Consider the following 23048-nt stretch of genomic DNA (forward strand, 5'->3'; position numbering starts at 1 on the left):
TTTGTTGAAAATGTTTTGTCGCCAAACTGGTGGTAGTTGTGAAAAAAGTTAGTAGTTGGAAGAGTTGCAGAATGAATTAAAATAATGCCATTGTTGATTAGATCCCGAGTGGTGCAGTGGTCTAAGGCATTGCATCTCAGTGCTAGAGTTGTCAGTACAGACACACCTGGTTTGAATCCAGGCTACATCACAACTGGCTGTGATTGGAAGTCCCATAGGGTGGCCCAGTGTCTTCTGGGTTTGGCCGGTGTAGGCCGCCATTGTAAATAAAAATCTGCTCTTAACGGACTTGCCTTGTTAAATATTTTTAATTGGATGTTTAAAAATAATAATTAATTTGTCTATTTTCTCTTGAACCATATGGTCAATCCACTAGAAACTAATGGACAATATGGACACAGATATAACAAAGATGACTATATAAGAATAATATATATTTTTTAAGTTATCAAGTATAAATTACCTAAATTACCATAGATTACCTATTATTAAATATTCTGGTAATTTTGATACATTAGAACATAGAGTACCAGTCAAAAGTTAGGACAAACCTACTCATTCCAGGGTTTTTCTTAATTTGACTATATTCTACATTGTAGATGTATGAAATAACACATATGGAATCATGTAGTAACCAAAAAAGTGTTAAACAAATGAAAATATATTTTATATTTGAGATTCTTCAAAGTAGCCACCCTTCGCCTTGATGACAGCTTTGCCCACTCTTGGCATTCTCTCAACCAGCCTCATGAGGTAGTCACCTGGTATGCATTTCAATTAACAGGTGTGTCTTGTTAAAAGTACATTTGTGGAATTGATTTCCTTCTTAATGTGTTTGAGCCAATCAATTGTGCTGTGACAAGGTAGGGGTGGTATACAGAAGATAGCTCTATTTGGTAAAAGACCAAGTCCGTATTTAGGCAAGAACAGCTCAAATGAGCAAAGAGAAACGACAGTCCATCATTACTTAAAGACATGAAGGTCAGTCAATCCAGAAAATATCAAGAACTTTGAAAGTTTCTTCAAGTGAAGCATGGAGGAGCATGAAGCATGGAGGAGGAGGAGGTGTGATGGTGTGGGGGTGCTTTGCTGGTGACACGGCCTGTGATTTATTTAGAAATCAAGGCACACTTAACCAGCATGGCTACCACAGCATTCTGCAGCGATACACCATCCCATCTGGTTTGCGCTATCATTTGTTTTTCAACAGGACAATGACCCAACACACACCTTCAGGCTGTGTAAGGGATATTTGACCAGGAAAGAGAGTGATGGAATGCTGCATCAGATGACCTGGCCTCCACAATCACCTGACCTCAACCCAATTGAGATGGTTTGGGATGAGTTGGACCGCAGAGTGAAGGAAAAGCAGCCAACAAGTGCTCAGCATATGTGGGAAATCCTTCAAGACTGTTGGAAAAGCATACCAGGTGAAGCTGGTTGAGAGAATGCCAAGAGTGTGCAAAGCTGTCATCAAGGCAAAGGGTGGCTACTTTGAAGAATATCCGATATAAAATATATTTTGATTTATTTAAAACTTTTTTGGTTACTACATGATTCCATATGTGTTATGTCATAGTTTTGATGTCTTCACTATTATTCTACAATGTAGAAAATAGTCAAAATAAAGAAAAACCCTTGAATAAGTTGGTCTGTCCAAATGTTTGACTGGTAGTGTAATTTAACAATATTAGGCTGAGTTAATAAAACAGTAAAACCTATGCACATTTGTTTTTAGTGATACAATCTTTATCAAACAAAAACATACATATGTATTAACAAAAGCATACATACTGTGTCTAAAACAGAAACATTCATATCTTTAAAAACAACAGAGTACATATCTAAAAACACTAAGGTTATTTCAGTCGTTGGCGCACATGCACCTCTGTGTAAACTGATAGATTATCAGAGGCTATAAAAACAACCCTGTGGCGCCTAAACGTGTGTGTATATGTGACTGCTGCACAATGTTCCTCCTGTGTCATTTCCTGACATTGAAGTGCCTGGTCACCTCAGAGGCCTCTGACTCGGGCTGTTGTCATGAAGACATCCAGAGAAGGGTCAAACACACTAATTGTTCCAGAACACATAACATGGGATTCGTCAGCCTACTTCACAAATCAAGACAGAGTGTGCACTGTGCTGCTAAGTCACATACTCAATAACATGACGCTCAATGGTTGTAACAGTGTGTTTGTAGGACTACACTAACAAACAATGTTGGGGTCACTTCATTTTTTAAATTCAGTCAAACATTGAACATTTTTTGTTGAAAATGTATGCGTTTGTACTGTGCTGATATCAGATGAGCAGTCTTCTTCAGGCTACAGGACCAGAGCCATACTTCTTAGGTGGGTTTCTGATCAGGAAAGATCCACAACTATTCTGAGAACAAAATCCTTAAAGACCAACTTAGAAAAGTCAGACCTGGGCACAAACAAACAGTGTCCCCAGACACCTTGGTCCTGGTATTACACAGGAGGGGAAAGCATAATTAACACTGTTAGTCTGGCCTGTCACTCAATAAAACCTCACTTCACTTTCTCTGTACGGTGACATGGTGCCACATGTAAGGGAAGACGACCGGGGGAATCAAGTAGGGGACAGTTTGTGGGGCAGTGGGACATGGTGAGAGAGAGTCAATGATTGGGACAGTTATATGAAATACACAGCACAGGGAAAATATGAGAAAGAAGGGGACTGGGAGGAGATTTGCTCTGTGCTTAAGGTAGTGTAAACCCTCCTTAGAACTAGCCTCGTACTACCGTCCAGATCAGGCAAGCTTAAATACATGTGTTTAGCTGATTCAGTGTAGTGAAATATATGTATGTGAGCTCGCAGATCTGGATGGTAGTTTGAGGCTACCTTACAGTGAGAGCATTGTCGAAGAGAAGTTTAAAAATGAATTATGATGATCTGTGCTCTTTTGCATTATGAAAATGTCACGCTGAGTGTTTGAGGCTGTAAAGAGATCTTTAGAGAATTATGTTTTGTGTACTAAGTCTGACATCTCCCCATTATACCATGATAGTCTTGTGTCTTTCTGTAGTAAAACCGTATAGGACAGCCCCTCAACTACCTCAACAGTAGGAAATGGCATCGTTGCTGCGGGGAAAAAACCTGACTCTGTTTTAACTCACAAACTGTCCTATATTCCTTGTCCACCTGCCAGTGGTGATTATTTGTCACATGCGTGGAATACAACAGGTGTAGAGCTTACAGTGTAATGCTTACTTATAAGCCCTTAACCAACAATGCAGTTTAGAAAAATACCTAAAAAAAAAGAAAGAAAGAAAAGTAGCAGTAAAATAACAATAGAGTCAATGTGCCGGTTAGTTGAGGTAATATGTACATAGTTATTAAAGTGACTATGCATAGATAATAAAAGAGAGTAGCAGCAGCGTAAAAGAGGGGGGGGGGGGGGGCAACGCAAATAGTCTGGGTAGCCATTTGATTAGCTGTTCAGGAGTCTTATGGCTTGGGGGTAGAACCTCTTGGACCTAGACTTGGCACTCCGGTACCGCTTGCTACGGTACCAGAGCACCGGTATCTGCTACGGCAAGCGGTAGCAGAGAGAACAGTCTATGACTAGAGTGGCTGGAGTCTTTGACAATTTTTATGACCTTCCTCTGACACCGCCTGGTATAGAGGTCCTGGATGGCAGGAAGCTTGGCCCTAGTGATGTACTGGGCCGATCGCACTACCCTCTGTAGTGCCTTGCGGTCGGAGGCCGAGCAGTTGCCATACCAGGCAGTGATACAACCAGTCAGGATGCTCTCGATGCTGCAGCTGTAAAACCTTTTGAGGATCTGAGGACCCATGTCAAATCTTTTCAGTCTCCTGGGGGGGAATAGATTTTGCGTGCCCTCTTTCTAAGTTGGTCTTAAAATAGCCCCATGGGCCCTGATCAAAAGTAATGGACTCTATAGGGCTTAGGGTGCCATTTGGGATGCACCCACTGACTGACTGACTGGCTGCTCATATCACATGAAGGACACACACACTGTCGATATCTGACTCTGACACCTGATTCAGCCTCCTGGCCCTATCCTGACACCCCTGTCACACACACACACACACACACACACACACACACACACACACACACACACACACACACACACACACACACACACACACACACACACACACACACACACACACACACACACACACACACACACACACACACACACACACATTTGCCATGGCGACACACACACACACACACACTTGGGGGCATGTCCCCAGTGCATTGTTTGAATCGTGAATTGTGCCAATGACATTTGACCCACTCACCCACACCCACACATGCCTCTATACTTTTCAAAGGAGACAAATTATCAGGACATAGGGCGGCGCACAATTGGCCCAGCGTCGTCCGGGTTTGGCCAGTGACTTACCTAGTTAAATAAAGGTTCAATAAAAAATAGAAAAATGTTTTCAAACGTTAGCAACGGAAAACTAAAATGAGAGTTTCTTATTAGTCCCCCCTGCTTCAGTCTGTTTCCTTTCGTTTGGTGCCTGATAGACGATTCCACGGAATGACTGTTGGCCATACCAACAGAGTAGCTGTAGTTGGAGTGACACCTACCTATCCTAAAGGGGAGTGGTAGCCTAGCGGTTAGCGTGTTAGGTCAGAAACCAAAAGATTGCTGGTTTGAATACCAGAGCAGACAAGGTGAAAACACATTTCACTGCACCAATCTACCTACATGTACAGTACATTAACTCATTTACCTGGACTAACTGGTGCCCCCGCACATTGACTCTGTACAGGTACCCCCTGTATATAGCCTCCACATTGACTCTGTACTGGTACCCTCTGTATATAGCCTCGCTATTTTACTGCTGCTTTTTAATTATTTTTCTTAAAACTGCTTTGTTGGTTAAGGGCTTGTAAGTAAGCATTTCACAGTAAGGTCTACACCTGTTGTATTCGACACATGTGACAAATACAATTTGATTTGGTCTGTTTTTATTTGATTAGATCCAAGAATACAGCCATTAAAATTCCCTTCAACAACATTGCTGCCTGTGAGATATCTCGATACAGCCTCTACAACAAGCACACACACACACACACACATTTGTTAAAAACAAATTACTATCTAGTCTTCTGACTTTCTTTAGGAATGTTCTATTTTTTTTTAAAACCACAGTATTTTTCAGTCCAGTTAGTACATACTTAGCAACACGCATAACCACCAAACCAGACAGGCAAATTCAGGGCAGCTAAAACAACCCAAGCCAAGAACAAATCGCCTTAAATCTACACTTTTATATAGAGCCATAGCTGAATGGAACTTTACCAACCCATATTTCTCAGGCAAAAAGTCAATCCACCTTCAAGAAAAAAATAAAAGAACATATAATGTGATAGACCATATGACTGAACAGGAAATAGAACGCATCAACTGAATGTTAAATGTATTTCCTGTCAGGTATTTAATTGTCTGTATTGTCTACTTGTTGAATGTTTGTGAAGTCTTGATTTGTGGTTGTTTGTAATGTCTTGTTAATTGGTGTTGGACCCCAGGAAGTTTAGCTAGCGTTACGGCGTTAGCTAATGGGGATCCTAATAAAAAGTACACTCACATGCACATGCTCACAAGCACAGACATACACAAACACACCTCAATCCTGTCCTTTTATTACGAGCCAAACTCTCCCCTGTGGATGACAGAGAACTCTGATATAAAGTCCACACCTATTCCTTTGGCTGTGTGTGTCCACTATAGGCATATCCTACAAGCATTTGAAACCTCATGAATACAGAACCAACCATCAGACACACAGTATGTGAGTGATTACTTCCTGATCCAGTATGTGAGTGATTACTTCCTGATCCAGTATATGAGTGATTACTTCCTGATCCAGTATATGAGTGATTACTTCCTGATCCAGTATGTGAGTGATTACTTCCTGATCCAGTATGTGAGTGATTACTTCCTGATCCAGTATATGAGTGATTACTTCCTGATCCAGTATATGAGTGATTACTTCCTGATCCAGTATGTGAGTGATTACTTCCTGATCCAGTATGTGAGTGATTACTTCCTGATCCAGTATATGAGTGATTACTTCCTGATTCAGTATATGAGTGATTACTTCCTGATCCAGTATGTGAGTGATTACTTCCTGATCCAGTATATGAGTGATTACTTCCTGATCCAGTATATGAGTGATTACTTCCTGATCCAGTATATAAGTGATTACTTCCTGATCCAGTATATGAGTGATTACTTCCTGATCCAGTATATGAGTGATAACTTCCTGATCCAGTATATGAGTGATTACTTCCTGGTCCAGTATATAAGTGATTACTTCCTGATCCAGTATATGAGTGATTACTTCCTGATCCAGTATATGAGTGATAACTTCCTGATCCAGTATATGAGTGATTACTTCCTGATCCAGCTGGAGTGATTCACTTGTAGAAAAAACGGGTTCTGAAGCAGCGGCCATTGGTCAGTTATTGGGGCATATAATTAAGTTAATGCTCGGCCCACTGACATAACAAACCCTACCCCTGCACTATTTGCAAATCTGACGGGACAGGTGAAATAAATAAATATGGAGGACACTTCCCTAAGACCTTTGGAAAGCTAGGTGGAGTAACACCATTGGGTGCCAATTTACCAGTCCCTTCAGGTTTCCAAACAATGAAGGTTGTTGTAGGGGCAGGCACCCATAGTGATAGTAAGTGCCTTTTCCCAACTGACCAGTGTATAAAGCCCTTTTCACATCAGCAGTTGTCACAACGTGTTATACAGAAACCCAGCCTAAAACCCCAAACAGCAAGCAATGCAGATGTAGAAGTACAGTGGCTAGGAAACACTCACTAGAAAGACAGGAACCTCAGAAGAAACCTACTGTACAGAGGAACCAGGCTCTGAGGGGTGGCCAGTCCTCTTCTCGCTGTGACGGGTGGATATTAGAAGAGTACATGTGTGGCCATAAAGGCCAGATGGTTATTCTGAGAAAACCTTTCAGTCCTAGTTACCTAGAGACTACAGGCCAAGAGTGTTGAATGATCAGATCAAGCTTTGGGGAAAACTCCAGGTTCTATACATGGGTGACGGTCTTACCTACGGAGGGTGCCCTGTGGTGGGTAGGACACTCCAGGGTCCCCTGTTGGGTTCGACCAAACATGGCAGAGTAGACGGCAATCTGCATCCCCTGTTTACAGCTCAGCTTCATCCTCTCCTCCTCACACACCACCGTACTCTTATACTCATCTGGAAGGGGGTGGAGGGAGAGATATCATCTTTAGTATCATCACAGACACACCTTACCCTTTCTGTCGGTCTCAGGCTTACTCTGAAGTTAGCCTTTTATTTTCCCTGTGAGTGTGCAGGTGTTCAGGTGTGCACGTGTGAAGGTGTGAAAGTGTGCAGGTGTTCAGGTGTGCACGTGCGAAGGTGTGAAAGTGTGTAGGTGTTCAGGTGTGCACGTGTGAAGGTGTGAAAGTGTGCAGGTGTTCAGGTTTTCAGGTGTGAAGGTGTGAAAGTGTGTAGGTGTTCAGGTGTGCACGTGTGAAGGTGTGAAAGTGTGCAGGTGTTCAGGTTTTCAGGTGTGAAAGTGTGTAGGTGTTCAGGTGTGCACGTGTGAAGGTGTGAAAGTGTGTAGGTGTTCAGGTGTGCACGTGTGAAGGTGTGAAAGTGTGTAGGTGTTCAGGTGTGCACGTGTGAAGGTGTGAAAGTGTGCAGGTGTGAAAGTGTGCAGGTGTGAAGGTGTGAAAGTGTGTAGGTGTTCAGGTGTGCACGTGTGAAGGTGTGAAAGTGTGTAGGTGTTCAGGTGTGCATGTGTGAAGGTGTGAAAGTGTGCAGGTGTTCAGGTATTCAGGTGTGTGTGTTCTAAATACTTCTCTCCATCATCCCTTTCTAAGCACCATGAGCCTTCCCTCACTCTTTCTGTCCTACATCCTCAAATTTAAACCTCTCTCCCCATCCATCTTTCCTCCCCTCCCTCCTTCTCTCCTTCTCTCAGAGCCAGAATACTAGTGGTGTAATCCCTTCTCTCAGTCAGAATACCAGTGGTGTAATCCCTTCTCTCAGAGCCAGAATAACAGTGGTGTAATCCCTTCTCTCAGTCAGAATACCAGTGGTGTAATCCCTTCTCTCAGAGCCAGAATACCAGTGGTGTAATCCCTTCTCTCAGTCAGAATACCAGTGGTGTAATCCCTTCTCTCAGAGCCAGAATACCAGTGGTGTAACCCCTTCTCTCAGTCAGAATACCAGTGGTGTAATCCCTTCTCTCAGAGCCAGAATACCAGTGGTGTAATCCCTTCTCTCAGCCAGAATACCAGTGGTGTAACCCCTTCTCTCAGAGCTAGAATACCAGTGGTGTAATCCCTTCTCTCAGAGCCAGAATACCAGTGGTGTAATCCATTCTCTCAGAGTCAGAATACCAGTGGTGTAATCCCTTCTCTCAGAGCCAGAATACCAGTGGTGTAATCCCTTCTCTCATAGTCAGAATACCAGTGGTGTAATCCCTTCTCTCAGAGCCAGAATACCAGTGGTGTAATCCCTTCTCTCAGAGTCAGAATACCAGTGGTGTAATCCCTTCTCTCAGAGCCAGAATACCAGTGGTGTAATCCCTTCTCTCAGAGCCAGAATACCAGTGGTGTAATCCCTTCTCTCAGAGACAGAATACCAGTGGTGTAATACCTTCTCTCAGAGCCAGAATACCAGTGGTGTAATCCCAGCCACCCAGGGTGTTGTAGTAGCTAAATCCATTCATGTTATTCCTGAGCTGTGGTGTGGTCACACTAGACTGACTGGGAGTGGCCACTCACTCCACTGACCCCTCCACTACCCTGACCCTGGACCAATCAACAGCTCTTTTGTCCTCTGTCACTTAACCAATGACTTCTGGGCGACAGAGAAATGTCTCTGTAGGATCTAAGTGGGGTTGTAGTGAGGTGCAACGAGCAGGTGTCACTGCCTCTGAAAGGAAAGAGGGTGAGGGAGGGATGGAAACAGATGAATAGAGAGAGAGGGAGAGAGAGCTGGGTTGAAAATCATCTCTCTCTCTCTCTCATTCCTTGTCCCAGTCTTCTCCGCTGCATTCCTGTCCCACTCCCCCATGTCCATAGTTTGGATTTTCAGAGAGTTCAGCTGTCACAGGTTACTGTGACTGGGCTCTGTTTGTGGAATACCTGTGCATGGCTAAACACATCCACATTGCAGGTTGACAATCATTGGGATGACTCTTGTCTTAGAGGCAGAGCGATTTACACTAGATGGACCAGCTGCAAAGTCAAAATTGTCTATATATCGGAAAAATGTATTCAAACAAAAAATTGCTTTTTGGTCTCAATTTCAAGTTAGTTAGGCATAAAATAAACGGTGTGATCAAGGTCAAGGTTAAAATCAGATTTTATGACTTTGTGGGTGTGCCAGCTAGTGACCACCCTGCAGAGCTGCCTCCAGTACATGAGTCAACCCAATAAATGCCAACTTGCATCCACATTATCAAGGCTTCTGTTTCTGCACATTAGTATGAATGGGATTTAAACCTTCATAGTGTCACCAAGGATGTCTTTGTGTATGTGTGTGTGTATGTGTGTGTGTGTGTGTGTGTGTGTGTGTGTGTGTGTGTGTGTGTGTGTGTGTGTGTGTGTGTGTGTGTGTGTGTGTGTGTGTGTGTGTGTGTGTGTGTGTGTGTGTGTAAGAAATAGACAGACAGGATCAGTCACTATAAGGTAGAGTATAAATGACAAAGAAACTCAGGGGTGATGAGGGAGGGACTTACTAGGCATGCATTTGTACCACACAATGAGGTATTTGCTGCTACTGGGGCACGGGTCCATCCCGAAGAGACGACTGGTGACAAGGACCTGACAGATCCTCCTGTCCTGGCACTCATCCAACATTTTCTACCATTGAAAGAGAGATATTGAGGGAGAGAGAGAGAGAACAATGATCAAGCCGGAGGGCACACAAACCAAAAACCACTTCAAACACCCTAACCATCCCCTTCTCCCAGGCCATGGGAACAGTTCTACACTCCAGCTTCCTGGCTTCTCCTTCTCCTCCCAGGCCATGGGAACAGTTCTACACTCCAGCTTCCTGGCATCTCCTTCTCCTCCCAGGCCATGGGAACAGTTCTACACTCCAGCTTCCTGGCATCTCCTTCTCCTTCCAGGCCATGGGAACAGTTCTACACTCCAGCTTCCTGGCATCTCCTTCTCCTTCCAGGCCATGGGAACAGTTCTACACTCCAGCTTCCTGGCTTCTCCTTCTCCTCCCAGGCCATGGGAACAGTTCTACACTCCAGCTTCCTGGCATCTCCTTCTCCTCCCAGGCCATGGGAACAGTTCTACACTCCAGCTTCCTGGCATCTCCTTCTCCTTCCAGGCCATGGGAACAGTTCTACACTCCAGCTTCCTGGCATCTCCTTCTCCTCCCAGGCCATGGGAACAGTTCTACACTCCAGCTTCCTGGCATCTCCTTCTCCTCCCAGGCCATGGGAACAGTTCTACACTCCAGCTTCCTGGCATCTCCTTCTCCTCCCAGGCCATGGGAACAGTTCTACACTCCAGCTTCCTGGCATCTCCTTCTCCTCCCAGGCCATGGGAACAGTTCTACACTCCAGCTTCCTGGCATCTCCTTCTCCTTCCAGGCCATGGGAACAGTTCTACACTCCAGCTTCCTGGCATCTCCTTCTCCTCCCAGGCCATAGGAACAGTTCTACACTCCAGCTTCCTGGCATCTCCTTCTCCTTCCAGGCCATGGGAACAGTTCTACACTCCAGCTTCCTGGCATCTCCTTCTCCTCCAGGCCATCGGAACAGTTCTACACTCCAGCTTCCTGGCATCTCCTTCTCCTTCCAGGCCATGGGAACAGTTCTACACTCCAGCTTCCTGGCATCTCCTTCTCCTTCCAGGCCATGGGAACAGTTCTACACTCCAGCTTCCTGGCATCTCCTTCTCCTTCCAGGCCATGGGAACAGTTCTACACTCCAGCTTCCTGGCATCTCCTTCTCCTTCCAGGCCATGGGAACAGTTCTACACTCCAGCTTCCTGGCATCTCCTTCTCCTTCCAGGCCATGGGAACAGTTCTACACTCCAGCTTCCTGGCATCTCCTTCTCCTCCCAGGCCATGTGAACAGTTCTACACTCCAGCTTCCTGGCATCTCCTTCTCCTTCCAGGCCATGGGAACAGTTCTACACTCCAGCTTCCTGGCATCTCTTTCTCCTTCCAGGCCATGGGAACAGTTCTACACTCCAGCTTCCTGGCATCTCCTTCTCCTTCCAGGCCATGGGAACAGTTCTACACTCCAGCTTCCTGGCATCTCCTTCTCCTCCCAGGCCATGGGAACAGTTCTACACTCCAGCTTCCTGGCATCTCCTTCTCCTCCCAGGCCATGGGAACAGTTCTACACTCCAGCTTCCTGGCATCTCCTTCTCCTCCCAGGCCATGGGAACAGTTCTACACTCCAGCTTCCTGGCATCTCCTTCTCCTCCCAGGCCATGGGAACAGTTCTACACTCCAGCTTCCTGGCATCTCCTTCTCCTCCAGGCCATCGGAACAGTTCTACACTCCAGCTTCCTGGCATCTCCTTCTCCTTCCAGGCCATGGGAACAGTTCTACACTCCAGCTTCCTGGCATCTCCTTCTCCTTCCAGGCCATGGGAACAGTTCTACACTCCAGCTTCCTGGCATCTCCTTCTCCTTCCAGGCCATGGGAACAGTTCTACACTCCAGCTTCCTGGCATCTCCTTCTCCTTCCAGGCCATGGGAACAGTTCTACACTCCAGCTTCCTGGCATCTCCTTCTCCTTCCAGGCCATGGGAACAGTTCTACACTCCAGCTTCCTGGCATCTCCTTCTCCTCCCAGGCCATGGGAACAGTTCTACACTCCAGCTTCCTGGCATCTCCTTCTCCTTCCAGGCCATGGGAACAGTTCTACACTCCAGCTTCCTGGCATCTCTTTCTCCTTCCAGGCCATGGGAACAGTTCTACACTCCAGCTTCCTGGCATCTCCTTCTCCTTCCAGGCCATGGGAACAGTTCTACACTCCAGCTTCCTGGCATCTCCTTCTCCTCCCAGGCCATGGGAACAGTTCTACACTCCAGCTTCCTGGCATCTCCTTCTCCTCCCAGGCCATGGGAACAGTTCTACACTCCAGCTTCCTGGCATCTCCTTCTCCTCCCAGGCCATGGGAACAGTTCTACACTCCAGCTTCCTGGCATCTCCTTCTCCTCCCAGGCCATGGGAACAGTTCTACACTCCAGCTTCCTGGCATCTCCTTCTCCTCCCAGGCCATGGGAACAGTTCTACACTCCAGCTTCCTGGCATTTCATCCATAGCTCAGATTTCACAGTCTTAAGGCGTCAGCATGCTTTGCCTAGCTGAACGATTGTGCTCGCAAACTCCCTTAAAAGACTTTAACTTGAAAAACAAGCGGCAATAGTACCGTTTGTCCATCTTGAGACGTCATTGCCAGTCTGCCTCAAAATAGTCTAATTAATCTAAGGTAACTCAAGAAATCTGTCAATAATACATCGAACTAAGATGTCTGGTGAAGTATTTCTCAAGTGAAGAAATTTGCATGAAAAGGATTTGTCTCTCATTAAATGACAACAAACACTTAATTGAAGAATCCCTACTGTTGACCAATCACAGACGAAACAACATAGATTTCGCCTATCGACAACAGGCTTGCCTCCTACAAAAAATTGTGAGCGTGAACAGCCGAAGAAACCCATGCCAAAGACTAAAACGTCACAAAATGTCGTCATAACATATGCATATGAACTGTTCCGAAACTTTTGGGATGGGATGCATGAAGAATCCTTCACACCTTTCCTTCTTTTCTGAGTAACATTCTACTACATTCCACAACAAGGAATTATACCTCCCTCCCTCCCTCCCTGACCAAATTCCCATTTCCTAGAGGTGAATAGAAAAATTATTTAAAATTATTTTGTTTCTGTAATTTTTTACCAGAATGCATCACACTATTGACGTATGCCACTTTTATGCTGGGCGGCGCCCATTTATGATTGCATGTGGAAGTGGGAGTTGTGACCAGTAGATCGGTGCCTTTTTCTGGGCAAAGTTGGCAAACGAGCAATGACTTCCATTAAAACAAAAAGAGATGTTTTGAAGACGTCTCCTGGCGTGTAGAAGACAACCTCCCAGAGTTCTGGTGTGTAGAAGACAACCTCCCAGTGTTCTGGTGTGTAGAAGACAACCTCCCAGTGTTCTGGTGTGTAGAAGACAACCTCCCAGTGTTCTGGTGTGTAGAAGACAACCTCCCAGTGTTCTGGTGTGTAGAAGACAACCTCCCAGTGTTCTGGTGTGTAGAAGACAACCTCCCAGAGTTCTGGTGTGTAGAAGACAACCTCCCAGAGTTCTGGCGTGTAGAAGACAACCTCCCAGTGTTCTCCTGGCGTGTAGAAGACAACCTCCCAGTGTTCTGGTGTGTAGAAGACAACCTCCCAGTGTTCTGGTGTGTAGAAGACAACCTCCCAGAGTTCTCCTGGTGTGTAGAAGACAACCTCCCAGTGTTCTGGTGTGTAGAAGACAACCTCCCAGTGTTCTGGTGTGTAGAAGACAACCTCCCAGAGTTCTCCTGGTGTGTAGAAGACAACCTCCCAGAGTTCTCCTGGTGTGTAGAAGACAACCTCCCAGAGTTCTCCTGGTGTGTAGAAGACAACCTCCCAGAGTTCTCCTGGTGTGTAGAAGACAACCTCCCAGAGTTCTCCTGGTGTGTAGAAGACAACCTCCCAGAGTTCTCCTGGTGTGTAGAAGACAACCTCCCAGAGTTCTGGTGTGTAGAAGACAACCTCCCAGTGTTCTGGTGTGTAGAAGACAACCTCCCAGTGTTCTGGTGTGTAGAAGACAACCTCCCAGTGTTCTGGTGTGTAGAAGACAACCTCCCAGAGTTCTGGTGTGTAGAAGACAACCTCCCAGAGTTCTGGCGTGTAGAAGACAACCTCCCAGTGTTCTCCTGGCGTGTAGAAGACAACCTCCCAGTGTTCTGGTGTGTAGAAGACAACCTCCCAGTGTTCTGGTGTGTAGAAAACAACCTCCCAGAGTTCTGGTGTGTAGAAGACAACCTCCCAGTGTTCTGGTGTGTAGAAGACAACCTCCCAGTGTTCTGGTGTGTAGAAGACAACCTCCCAGAGTTCTGGCGTGTAGAAGACAACCTCCCAGTGTTCTCCTGGCGTGTAGAAGACAACCTCCCAGTGTTCTGGTGTGTAGAAGACAACCTCCCAGTGTTCTGGTGTGTAGAAGACAACCTCCCAGTGTTCTGGTGTGTAGAAGACAACCTCCCAGTGTTCTGGTGTGTAGAAGACAACCTCCCAGAGTTCTCCTGGTGTGTAGAAGACAACCTCCCAGAGTTCTCCTGGTGTGTAGAAGACAACCTCCCAGTGTTCTGGTGTGTAGAAGACAACCTCCCAGTGTTCTGGTGTGTAGAAGACAACCTCCCAGAGTTCTGGTGTGTAGAAGACAACCTCCCAGAGTTCTCCTGGTGTGTAGAAGACAACCTCCCAGAGTTCTCCTGGTGTGTAGAAGACAACCTCCCAGAGTTCTGGTGTGTAGAAGACAACCTCCCAGTGTTCTGGTGTGTAGAAGACAACCTCCCAGTGTTCTGGTGTGTAGAAGACAACCTCCCAGTGTTATGGTGTGTAGAAGACAACCTCCCAGTGTTCTGGTGTGTGGAAGACAACCTCCCAGTGTTCTCCCGGAGTGTAGAAGACAACCTCCCAGAGTTCTGGTGTGTAGAAGACAACCTCCCAGTGTTCTGGTGTGTAGAAGACAACCTCCCAGAGTTCTGGTGTGTAGAAGACAACCTCCCACTGTTCTGGCGTGTAGAAGACAGCCTCCCAGTGTTCTGGTGTGTAGAAGACAACCTCCCAGTGTTCTGGTGTGTAGAAGATAACCTCCCAGAGTTCTGGTGTGTAGAAGACAACCTCCCACTGTTCTGGCGTGTAGAAGACAACCTCCCAGTGTTCCGGCGTGTAGAAGACAACCTCCCAGTGTTTTGGTGTGTAGAAGACAACCTCCCAGTGTTCTGGTGTGTAGAAGACAACCTCCCAGTGTTCTGGTGTGTAGAAGACAACCTCCCAGTGTTCCAGCGTGTAGAAGACAACCTCCCAGTGTTTTGGTGTGTAGAAGACAACCTCCCAGTGTGCTGGTGTGTAGAAGACAACCTCCCAGAATTCTGGTGTGTAGAAGACAACCTCCCAGTGTTCCAGCGTGTAGAAGACAACCTCCCAGTGTTTTGGTGTGTAGAAGACAACCTCCCAGTGTGCTGGTGTGTAGAAGACAACCTCCCAGAGTTCTGGTGTGTAGAAGACAACCTCCCAGTGTTCCAGCGTGTAGAAGACAACCTCCCAGTGTTCTGGTGTGTAGAAGACAACCTCCCAGTGTTCTGGTGTGTAGAAGACAACCTCCCCGTGTTCTGGTGTGTAGAAGACAACCTCCCCGTGTTCTGGTGTGTAGAAGACAACCTCCCAGTGTTCTGGTGTGTAGAAGACAACCTCCCAGTGTTCTGGTGTGTAGAAGACAACCTCCCAGTGTTCTCCTGGTGTGTAGAAGACAACCTCCCAGTGTTCTGGTGTGTAGAAGACAACCTCCCAGTGTTCTGGTGTGTAGAAGACAACCTCCCAGAGTTCTCCTGGTGTGTAGAAGACAACCTCCCAGTGTTCTGGTGTGTAGAAGACAACCTCCCACTGTTCTGGCGTGTAGAAGACAACCTCCCAGTGTTCTCCTGGTGTGTAGAAGACAACCTCCCACTGTTCTGGCGTGTAGAAGACAACCTCCCAGTGTTCTCCTGGTGTGTAGAAGACAACCTCCCAGTGTTCTGGTGTGTAGAAGACAACCTCCCACTGTTCTGGCGTGTAGAAGACAACCTCCCAGTGTTCTCCTGGTGTGTAGAAGACAACCTCCCACTGTTCTGGCGTGTAGAAGACAACCTCCCAGTGTTCTCCTGGTGTGTAGAAGACAACCTCCCAGTGTTCTGGTGTGTAGAAGACAACCTCCCAGTGTTCTCCTGGCGTGTAGAAGACAACCTCCCAGTGTTCTGGTGTGTAGAAGACAACCTCCCAGTGTTCTGGTGTGTAGAAGACAACCTCCCCGTGTTCTGGTGTGTAGAAGACAACCTCCCAGTGTTCTGGTGTGTAGAAGACAACCTCCCAGTGTTCTGGTGTGTAGAAGACAACCTCCCAGTGTTCTGGTGTGTAGAAGACAACCTCCCAGTGTTCTGGTGTGTAGAAGACAACCTCCCAGTGTTCTCCTGGCGTGTAGAAGACAACCTCCCAGTGTTCTCCTGGCGTGTAGAAGACAACCTCCCAGTGTTCTCCTGGCGTGTAGAAGACAACCTCCCAGTGTTCTGGTGTGTAGAAGACAACCTCCCCGTGTTCTGGTGTGTAGAAGACAACCTCCCAGTGTTCTGGTGTGTAGAAGACAACCTCCCAGTGTTCTGGTGTGTAGAAGACAACCTCCCAGTGTTCTGGTGTGTAGAAGACAACCTCCCAGTGTTCTCCTGGCGTGTAGAAGACAACCTCCCAGTGTTCTCCTGGCGTGTAGAAGACAACCTCCCAGTGTTCTCCTGGCGTGTAGAAGACAACCTCCCAGTGTTCTGGTGTGTAGAAGACAACCTCCCAGAGTTCTTCTGGCGTGTAGAAGACAACCTCCCAGTGTTCTGGTGTGTAGAAGACAACCTCCCAGAGTTCTTCTGGCATATGTGTGCTGCTGCCGTATGCTGCCAGATCATAAATCTCAAGCACGCTGACATTTATGTCATGTCGTCACGCGTCATTAAGGAGACATAATGGCCAGGGATAGGATATGGGAAAAAGTACAGCAGCCTATACCCCCCATGTAGTCCTAAAAAAGCTTGTGACTTCGTATCTACCTGTCTTCAAAGCTCTTTATATTAAAGATTTTGAAATCGGGATTAAAACCGCTACCATCACATCAATTGTTTCTTTCAAGACGTTGTTGGAACAGACAAGAGTTGAATTGAGCAAAGTTGCTACACTCTAGTACCAAGTGATTGCAACTGAGGGCCTCTGGGTTGGTTTCTCTCATTTGGGCACCATCTCTAGATCTGAAGCTTAGCGCTCATGATCGTCATTCAGCTATTTTGAGATAAAGTGGGAGGGAGACGAGGGCAACAGAACTCTGAAAGGACAGGAGTGGGTGTGTGTGTGTACCCCCCACACAAAAGGAGGCCTTCAGTCTATTCGTTGCACCCCCAATCAATTTAAGATGGGGATGTCGTGGCAAAGACTCAATGAAACGGCTTTGTGTAGTAGGGCTGGCTGGGCCTGCCTCTCCATGCCTTCTCCTTAAAGTGTGTCACTTGCCGGAAAACATTCTCACACAAAGCGTTACGCAATCAGCGGTGGCGGCATTGGCATTGGCTGGGTTTTAACCCTTGTTGTGTGGAGGCTTTTCTCTTTCTGGAAGTTTCTCAGACGGCTTTAGGTGCCAAACAACGACAGGCTCTGTTGAGATGGAGGGAGGGATGTGGTAGATGAGTGAATGAGGATCCAGAAGGGGGGGGGGGGGGGGGGGAATACATGAGAAAGAGAGAAGGGTGCAACCTTCTCTGAAATCCCCAGAGCATTATAGCTACTGTTTCAAATGCCTGGGTCTGTATTCAAAAAGCATCACAGAGTACTGATCTAAGATGGGGCGGCAGGTAGCATAGTGGTTAGAGCAGGTAGCCTAGTGGTTAGAGCAGGTAGCCTAGTGGTTAGAGCAGGTAGCATAGTGGTTAGAGCAGGTAGCCTAGTGGTTAGAGCAGGTAGCCTAGTGGTTAGAGCAGGTAGCCTAGTGGCTAGAGGCAGGTAGCCTAGTGGTTAGAGCAGGTAGCCTAGTGGTTAGAGCAGGTAGCCTAGTGGTTAGAGGTAGGTAGCCTAGTGGTTAGAGCAGATAGCCTAGTGGTTAGAGCAGGTAGCCTAGTGGTTAGAGCAGGTAGCCTAGTGGTTAGAGCAGGTAGCCTAGTGGTTAGAGCAGGTAGCCTAGTGGTTAGAGGTAGGTAGCCTAGTGGTTAGAGCAGGTAGCCTAGTGGTTAGAGCAGGTAGCCTAGTGGTTAGAGCAGGTAGCCTAGTGGTTAGAGGCAGGTAGCCTAGTGGTTAGAGCAGGTAGCATAGTGGTTAGAGCAGGTAGCATAGTGGTTAGAGCAGGTAGCCTAGTGGTTAGAGCAGGTAGCATAGTGGTTAGAGCAGGTAGCCTAGTGGTTAGAGCAGGTAGCCTAGTGGTTAGAGCAGGTAGCCTAGTGGCTAGAGGCAGGTAGCCTAGTGGTTAGAGCAGGTAGCCTAGTGGTTAGAGCAGGTAGCCTAGTGGTTAGAGGTAGGTAGCCTAGTGGTTAGAGCAGATAGCCTAGTGGTTAGAGCAGATAGCCTAGTGGTTAGAGCAGGTAGCCTAGTGGTTAGAGCAGGTAGCCTAGTGGTTAGAGCAGGTAGCCTAGTGGTTAGAGCAGGTAGCCTAGTGGTTAGAGGTAGGTAGCCTAGTGGTTAGAGCAGGTAGCCTAGTGGTTAGAGCAGGTAGCCTAGTGGTTAGAGCAGGTAGCCTAGTGGTTAGAGCAGGTAGCCTAGTGGTTAGAGTGTTGGGCCATTAACCGGAAGGTTGCTAGATCAAATCCCCAAGCCGACAAGGTAAAAATTTGTCGTTCTGCCCCTGAACAAGGCAGTTAACCCACTGTTTCTAGGCCGTCATTGTAAATAAGAATTTGTTCTTAACTGACTTGCCTAGTTAAATAAAACAATAGGATCTGGTTCTCCCTGTCCTTCCATTCCTGTTCATTGTGATCTAATAGCTAAAAGTGATCCTAAATCAGCACTCCTTTTCTGAGATGCTTTATGGATATGGGCCCTGATCTGACTAAAGAGGAGAAGAAAGTATTGTTTCCCAGAGAGAAAAATAATGAGCCATTTTGATAAGAGGCTTTTGGGAAACACAACCTGGACAAATGTCGAAACCAGAAGATGAGCATTATTGAATGACTGTCGTTACTGTACTAGTGGCAGAGAGAAGCATTAAAGTACATGGGGTGTGTATGGTTACCTGTAGTGCAGTGGACATGTAACAATATGTGTCATCCTCCAGTGGGTGTGTCCCTACAAGGGTGTATCTCGGGTAGGACGGGCACTGCTGGGGGTGGGAGGGGCCTTTCCTGCCGTAGAAAGCCGATTGGACGGTGATGGTGGTGCGGGGCGGGCAGCGGACCGACAGGAAGTCGCCGTCACAAGCCTGCTCGGTGTAGTTCCTCAACACTTTGGATAGGTAACCTAGGAGATAAGAAAAACACCATGGTTACCACGAAAACAGCTGCACTCCAACACCTATTTACAGTCCATCAACTCTTAAGTGGTGTTCCAGGTCATCTTTTCAGCAGATTGCTATATCATGTCAATGTGTATTTCCTGAGATGCTAATCACTTCTACAGGTGTTGTGAGATCTGATCCTCAGTGCAGTGTGACTGCATTAAAGACAATCTGGAATGCAAAGCCTAAAATCATACTCCAAACAAAAGACACGATGAATAGGAGACCATTCACTACAAAACAAAGATTATCTGAATAGGAGACATTTCACTCCTCCACCTCCCCAGTGTAAAGAAACACACACACACAGTCCCCAGGATGTTCAAATGGACAAAGCCATGGGTGTGTTGAATCCTGAAAGACTTTTACTTAGAATGTGTGGCACACAGCTGCAGCAGTTCTATCTCAGTCAATTGGCATCAAAGAGGAACAAAACACATACTGGATAATAAGGCAATCAGCAATGCCAATCACACACACAGCCTGGCAAGCTTTGCTTTGTCTTGCATGGGTTGGACCACCTCGGAAGAAACACTCTCCTCCTTCCTTTAATTTAATCCCTCATTTCATGGTGATGATGTCATATTGAGAGAGCTAGCGTGTTGTCTTATCTGCGCTATATTTTGTTTTTGTTCGTTAACACAGACACACCCTGTCAAGGGAGGCAGCGCCAATATGGTCGCGTAGTGGTTTTGTGTCTAGATAATAGGAAGCTTCTGTGGAAGAGCCCCCTGTTTCCATGGTCCATTAGTCATGTTACACATCAACAAGCCCTGACAAAACGACTGCCTTCACTTAACCATATCAAAAACCATGGCTCCGGGCCTAGAATACCACAACACTACACAGACGCTAAAAGTCCTGGCCCTAGCGTCATTAGCTGTTAGCATTGTTAGCCTCCAGGCATATCTAAAGAACAGACCCAGCATTTAAAGCTATCTGAGCTTCCTAGGCTTGAGCTAAAGCCCTCGCTAAGCTAACCAGCGCGAGTGCTAAGTCTGCTAACCCTGAGTTTGTCTCACCCTGTCTCCATCGGTAAGCCCTTTGTTTGTTAGAGTTAGTGAGTCTCTTCTCGGACTAGGTGTCAGTTAGCCAACCACCATGTTTAGAAATGCATTCCATATTTAAAAAGTGTATTTAAAAAAAAAACATAAATAGGCCTATTGGGAAACAATCATAAAACACTTGTAATGTTATTTTACTTGAAACTTCACAGGTCTAGACTGTCTCTTTGAATGCTATAGCTAATTACGGTGTTAGCCAGCATTCTCTGTCATTGTGAGCCCCCAGCCTGTCAGTCAGTCAGTCAGTCAGTCAGTCAGTCAGTCAGTCAGTCAGTCAGTCAGTCAGTCAGTCAGTCAGTCAGTCAGTCAGTCAGTCAGGAGAGCTGAACCCCATCACAAAGAACCAGCACCATTAACATTCCTGCCTGCGAGAAGGAGAGCGGAGATAAAAGAGGGAGCACTGCTTTGTCATATGGTGTCTTTTTTCCTCCTTCTTTGTGAAACTATTCAGCCAAATGATTGACAGCTGGCAGAGGAACATTCAGGACAAAAGTTGTCAAGATAAACAGAGGCTGCGTCTCAAGTGATACTCTATTCTCTGAATATTGCACTACTGTTGACCAGGTCCCAAGGAGCTCTGGTCAAAAGCAGTGCCCTAAATGGGGAATAGGGTTCCATAGAGCTCTGGTCGAAAGTAGTGCCCTATATGGGAAATAGGGTTCCATTGGGCTCTGGTCAAAGTAGTGCCCTGTATAGGGAATAGGGTGCCATTTGGAACAGAAATCGGCCTATTGGCAGTAGGGAATTGTTTTCAATACAGGCCCTGTGCCAAAATAAGGTTTGAAACCCATGTTCCACTTTACTTGAACCCATCGACCATAAGGGCTAGATAAAACTATCATACCAATGACCTTATCATCTATCATAAGCAGTCATAAGCAGTCATGACTGTTCGCGTCAGCTTATGACAAATTACTGTTAACGAAACCTATAACATGCATGATGGAATAAAACGATTTGACATAGGCCCTCAGATCCTCAAAAAGCTCTACAGCTACACCATTGAGAGCATCTTGACTGGATGCATCACCGCTTGGTATGGCAACCAATAAGGCGCGACAGAGGGTAGGTCATACGGCCCAGTACATCACTGGGGCCAAGCTCCCAGCCATCCAAGACATGTATACCAGACGGTGTCAGAGATAGACCCTAAAAATTGTCAAGACTCCAGCCACCCAAGTCAGCCACTCGCTTGCACTGGATCTATGCACACTCACTGGACTCTACCCACAGTCACACATCCTACACTGACAATCCAAAGTACACATGCCCACACACTACATACGCTAACATACAGAAGACACACACACATGCAGATTGACGCCACACACAAGCTGCTGCTACTCTGTTTATTATCTACCTTGATTGCCTAGTCACCTTTACCCCTACCTACATGTACATACAGTTGAAGTCGGAAGTTTACGTAAACTTAGGTTGGAGTCATTAAAACTATTTTTTCAACCACTCCACAAATTTCTTGTTAACAAACTATAGTTTCGACAAGTCGGTTAGGACATCTACTTTGTGCATGACACAAGTAATTTTTCCAACAATTGTTTACAGACAGATTATTTCACTTATAATTCACTGTATCACAATTCCAGTGGGTCAGAAGTTTACATACACTAAGTTGACTGTGCCTTTAAACAGCTTGGAAAATTCCATACAATTATGTAATGGCTTTAGAAGCTTCTGATAGGCTAATTAAAATAATTTGAGTCAATTGGAGGTGTACCTGTGGATGTATTTCAAGGCCTACCTTCAAACTCAGTGCCTCTTTGCTTGACATCATGGGAAAATCAAAAGAACTCAGCCAAGACCTCAGATAAAAATTGTAGACCACCACAAGGTACCACGTTCATCTGTACAAACAATAGTATGCAAGTATAAACACCATGGGACCACGCAGCTGTCATACCGCTCAGGAAGGAGACGCGTTCTGTCTCCTAGAGATGAACGTACTTTGGTGCGAAAAGGGAAAATCAATCCCAGAACAACAGCAAAGGACCTTGTGAAGATGCTGGAGGAAATAGGTACAAAACTATCTATATCCACAGTAAAACGAGTCCTATGTCGACATAACCTGAAAGGCCGCGCAGCAAGGAAGAAGCCACTGCTACAAAACCGACATAAAAAAGCCAGACTACGGTTTGCAACTGCACATGGGGACCAAGATCGTACTTTTTGGAGAAATGTCCTCTGGTCTGATGAAACAAAAATAGAACTGTTTAGCCATAATGACCATCGTTATGTTTGGAGGAAAAAGGGGCAGGCTTGCAAGCCGAAGAACACCATCCCAACCGTAAAGCAGCATCATGTTGTGGGGGTGCTTTGCTGCAGGAGGGACTGGTGCACTTCACAAAATAGATGGCATTATGAGGTAGAAAAATTTGTTGTTGTGGCAAAATGGCTTAAGGACAACTAAGTCAAGGTATTGGAGTGGCCATCACAAAGCCCTGACCTCAATCCTATAGAAAATTTGTGGGCAGAACTGAAAAAGCGTGTGCGAGCAAAGAGGCGTACAAACCTGACTCAGTTACACCAGCTCTGTCAGGAGAAATGGGCCAAAATTCATCCACTTATTGTGGGAAGCTTGTGGAAGGCTACACGAAACATTTTACAGAAGTTAAACAATTTAAAGGCAATGCTACCAAATACTAATTGAGTGCATGTAAACTTCTGAC

The 23048-nt window shown here is 46.1% G+C and overlaps 1 protein-coding gene across 1 annotated transcript in view; it reads right to left on the minus strand.

Moving 5' to 3' along the window:
• Positions 1-7071: 7071 nt before the first annotated feature.
• Positions 7072-23048, minus strand: part of LOC120024242 (protein eva-1 homolog C-like) — a 57867-nt gene continuing 41890 nt past the window's right edge. The window contains exons 2-4 of the mRNA XM_038968437.1: positions 19040-19263; positions 9763-9886; positions 7072-7244 (exon numbers count right to left, since the gene is read on the minus strand). Of these exons, the coding sequence (XP_038824365.1) occupies positions 7072-7244; positions 9763-9886; positions 19040-19263 (521 nt within the window). The remainder of the gene's footprint in view (positions 7245-9762; positions 9887-19039; positions 19264-23048) is intronic.

Source organism: Salvelinus namaycush, chromosome 29, assembly GCF_016432855.1.
Source record: "Salvelinus namaycush isolate Seneca chromosome 29, SaNama_1.0, whole genome shotgun sequence".
Lineage (NCBI taxonomy): Eukaryota > Metazoa > Chordata > Actinopteri > Salmoniformes > Salmonidae > Salvelinus > Salvelinus namaycush.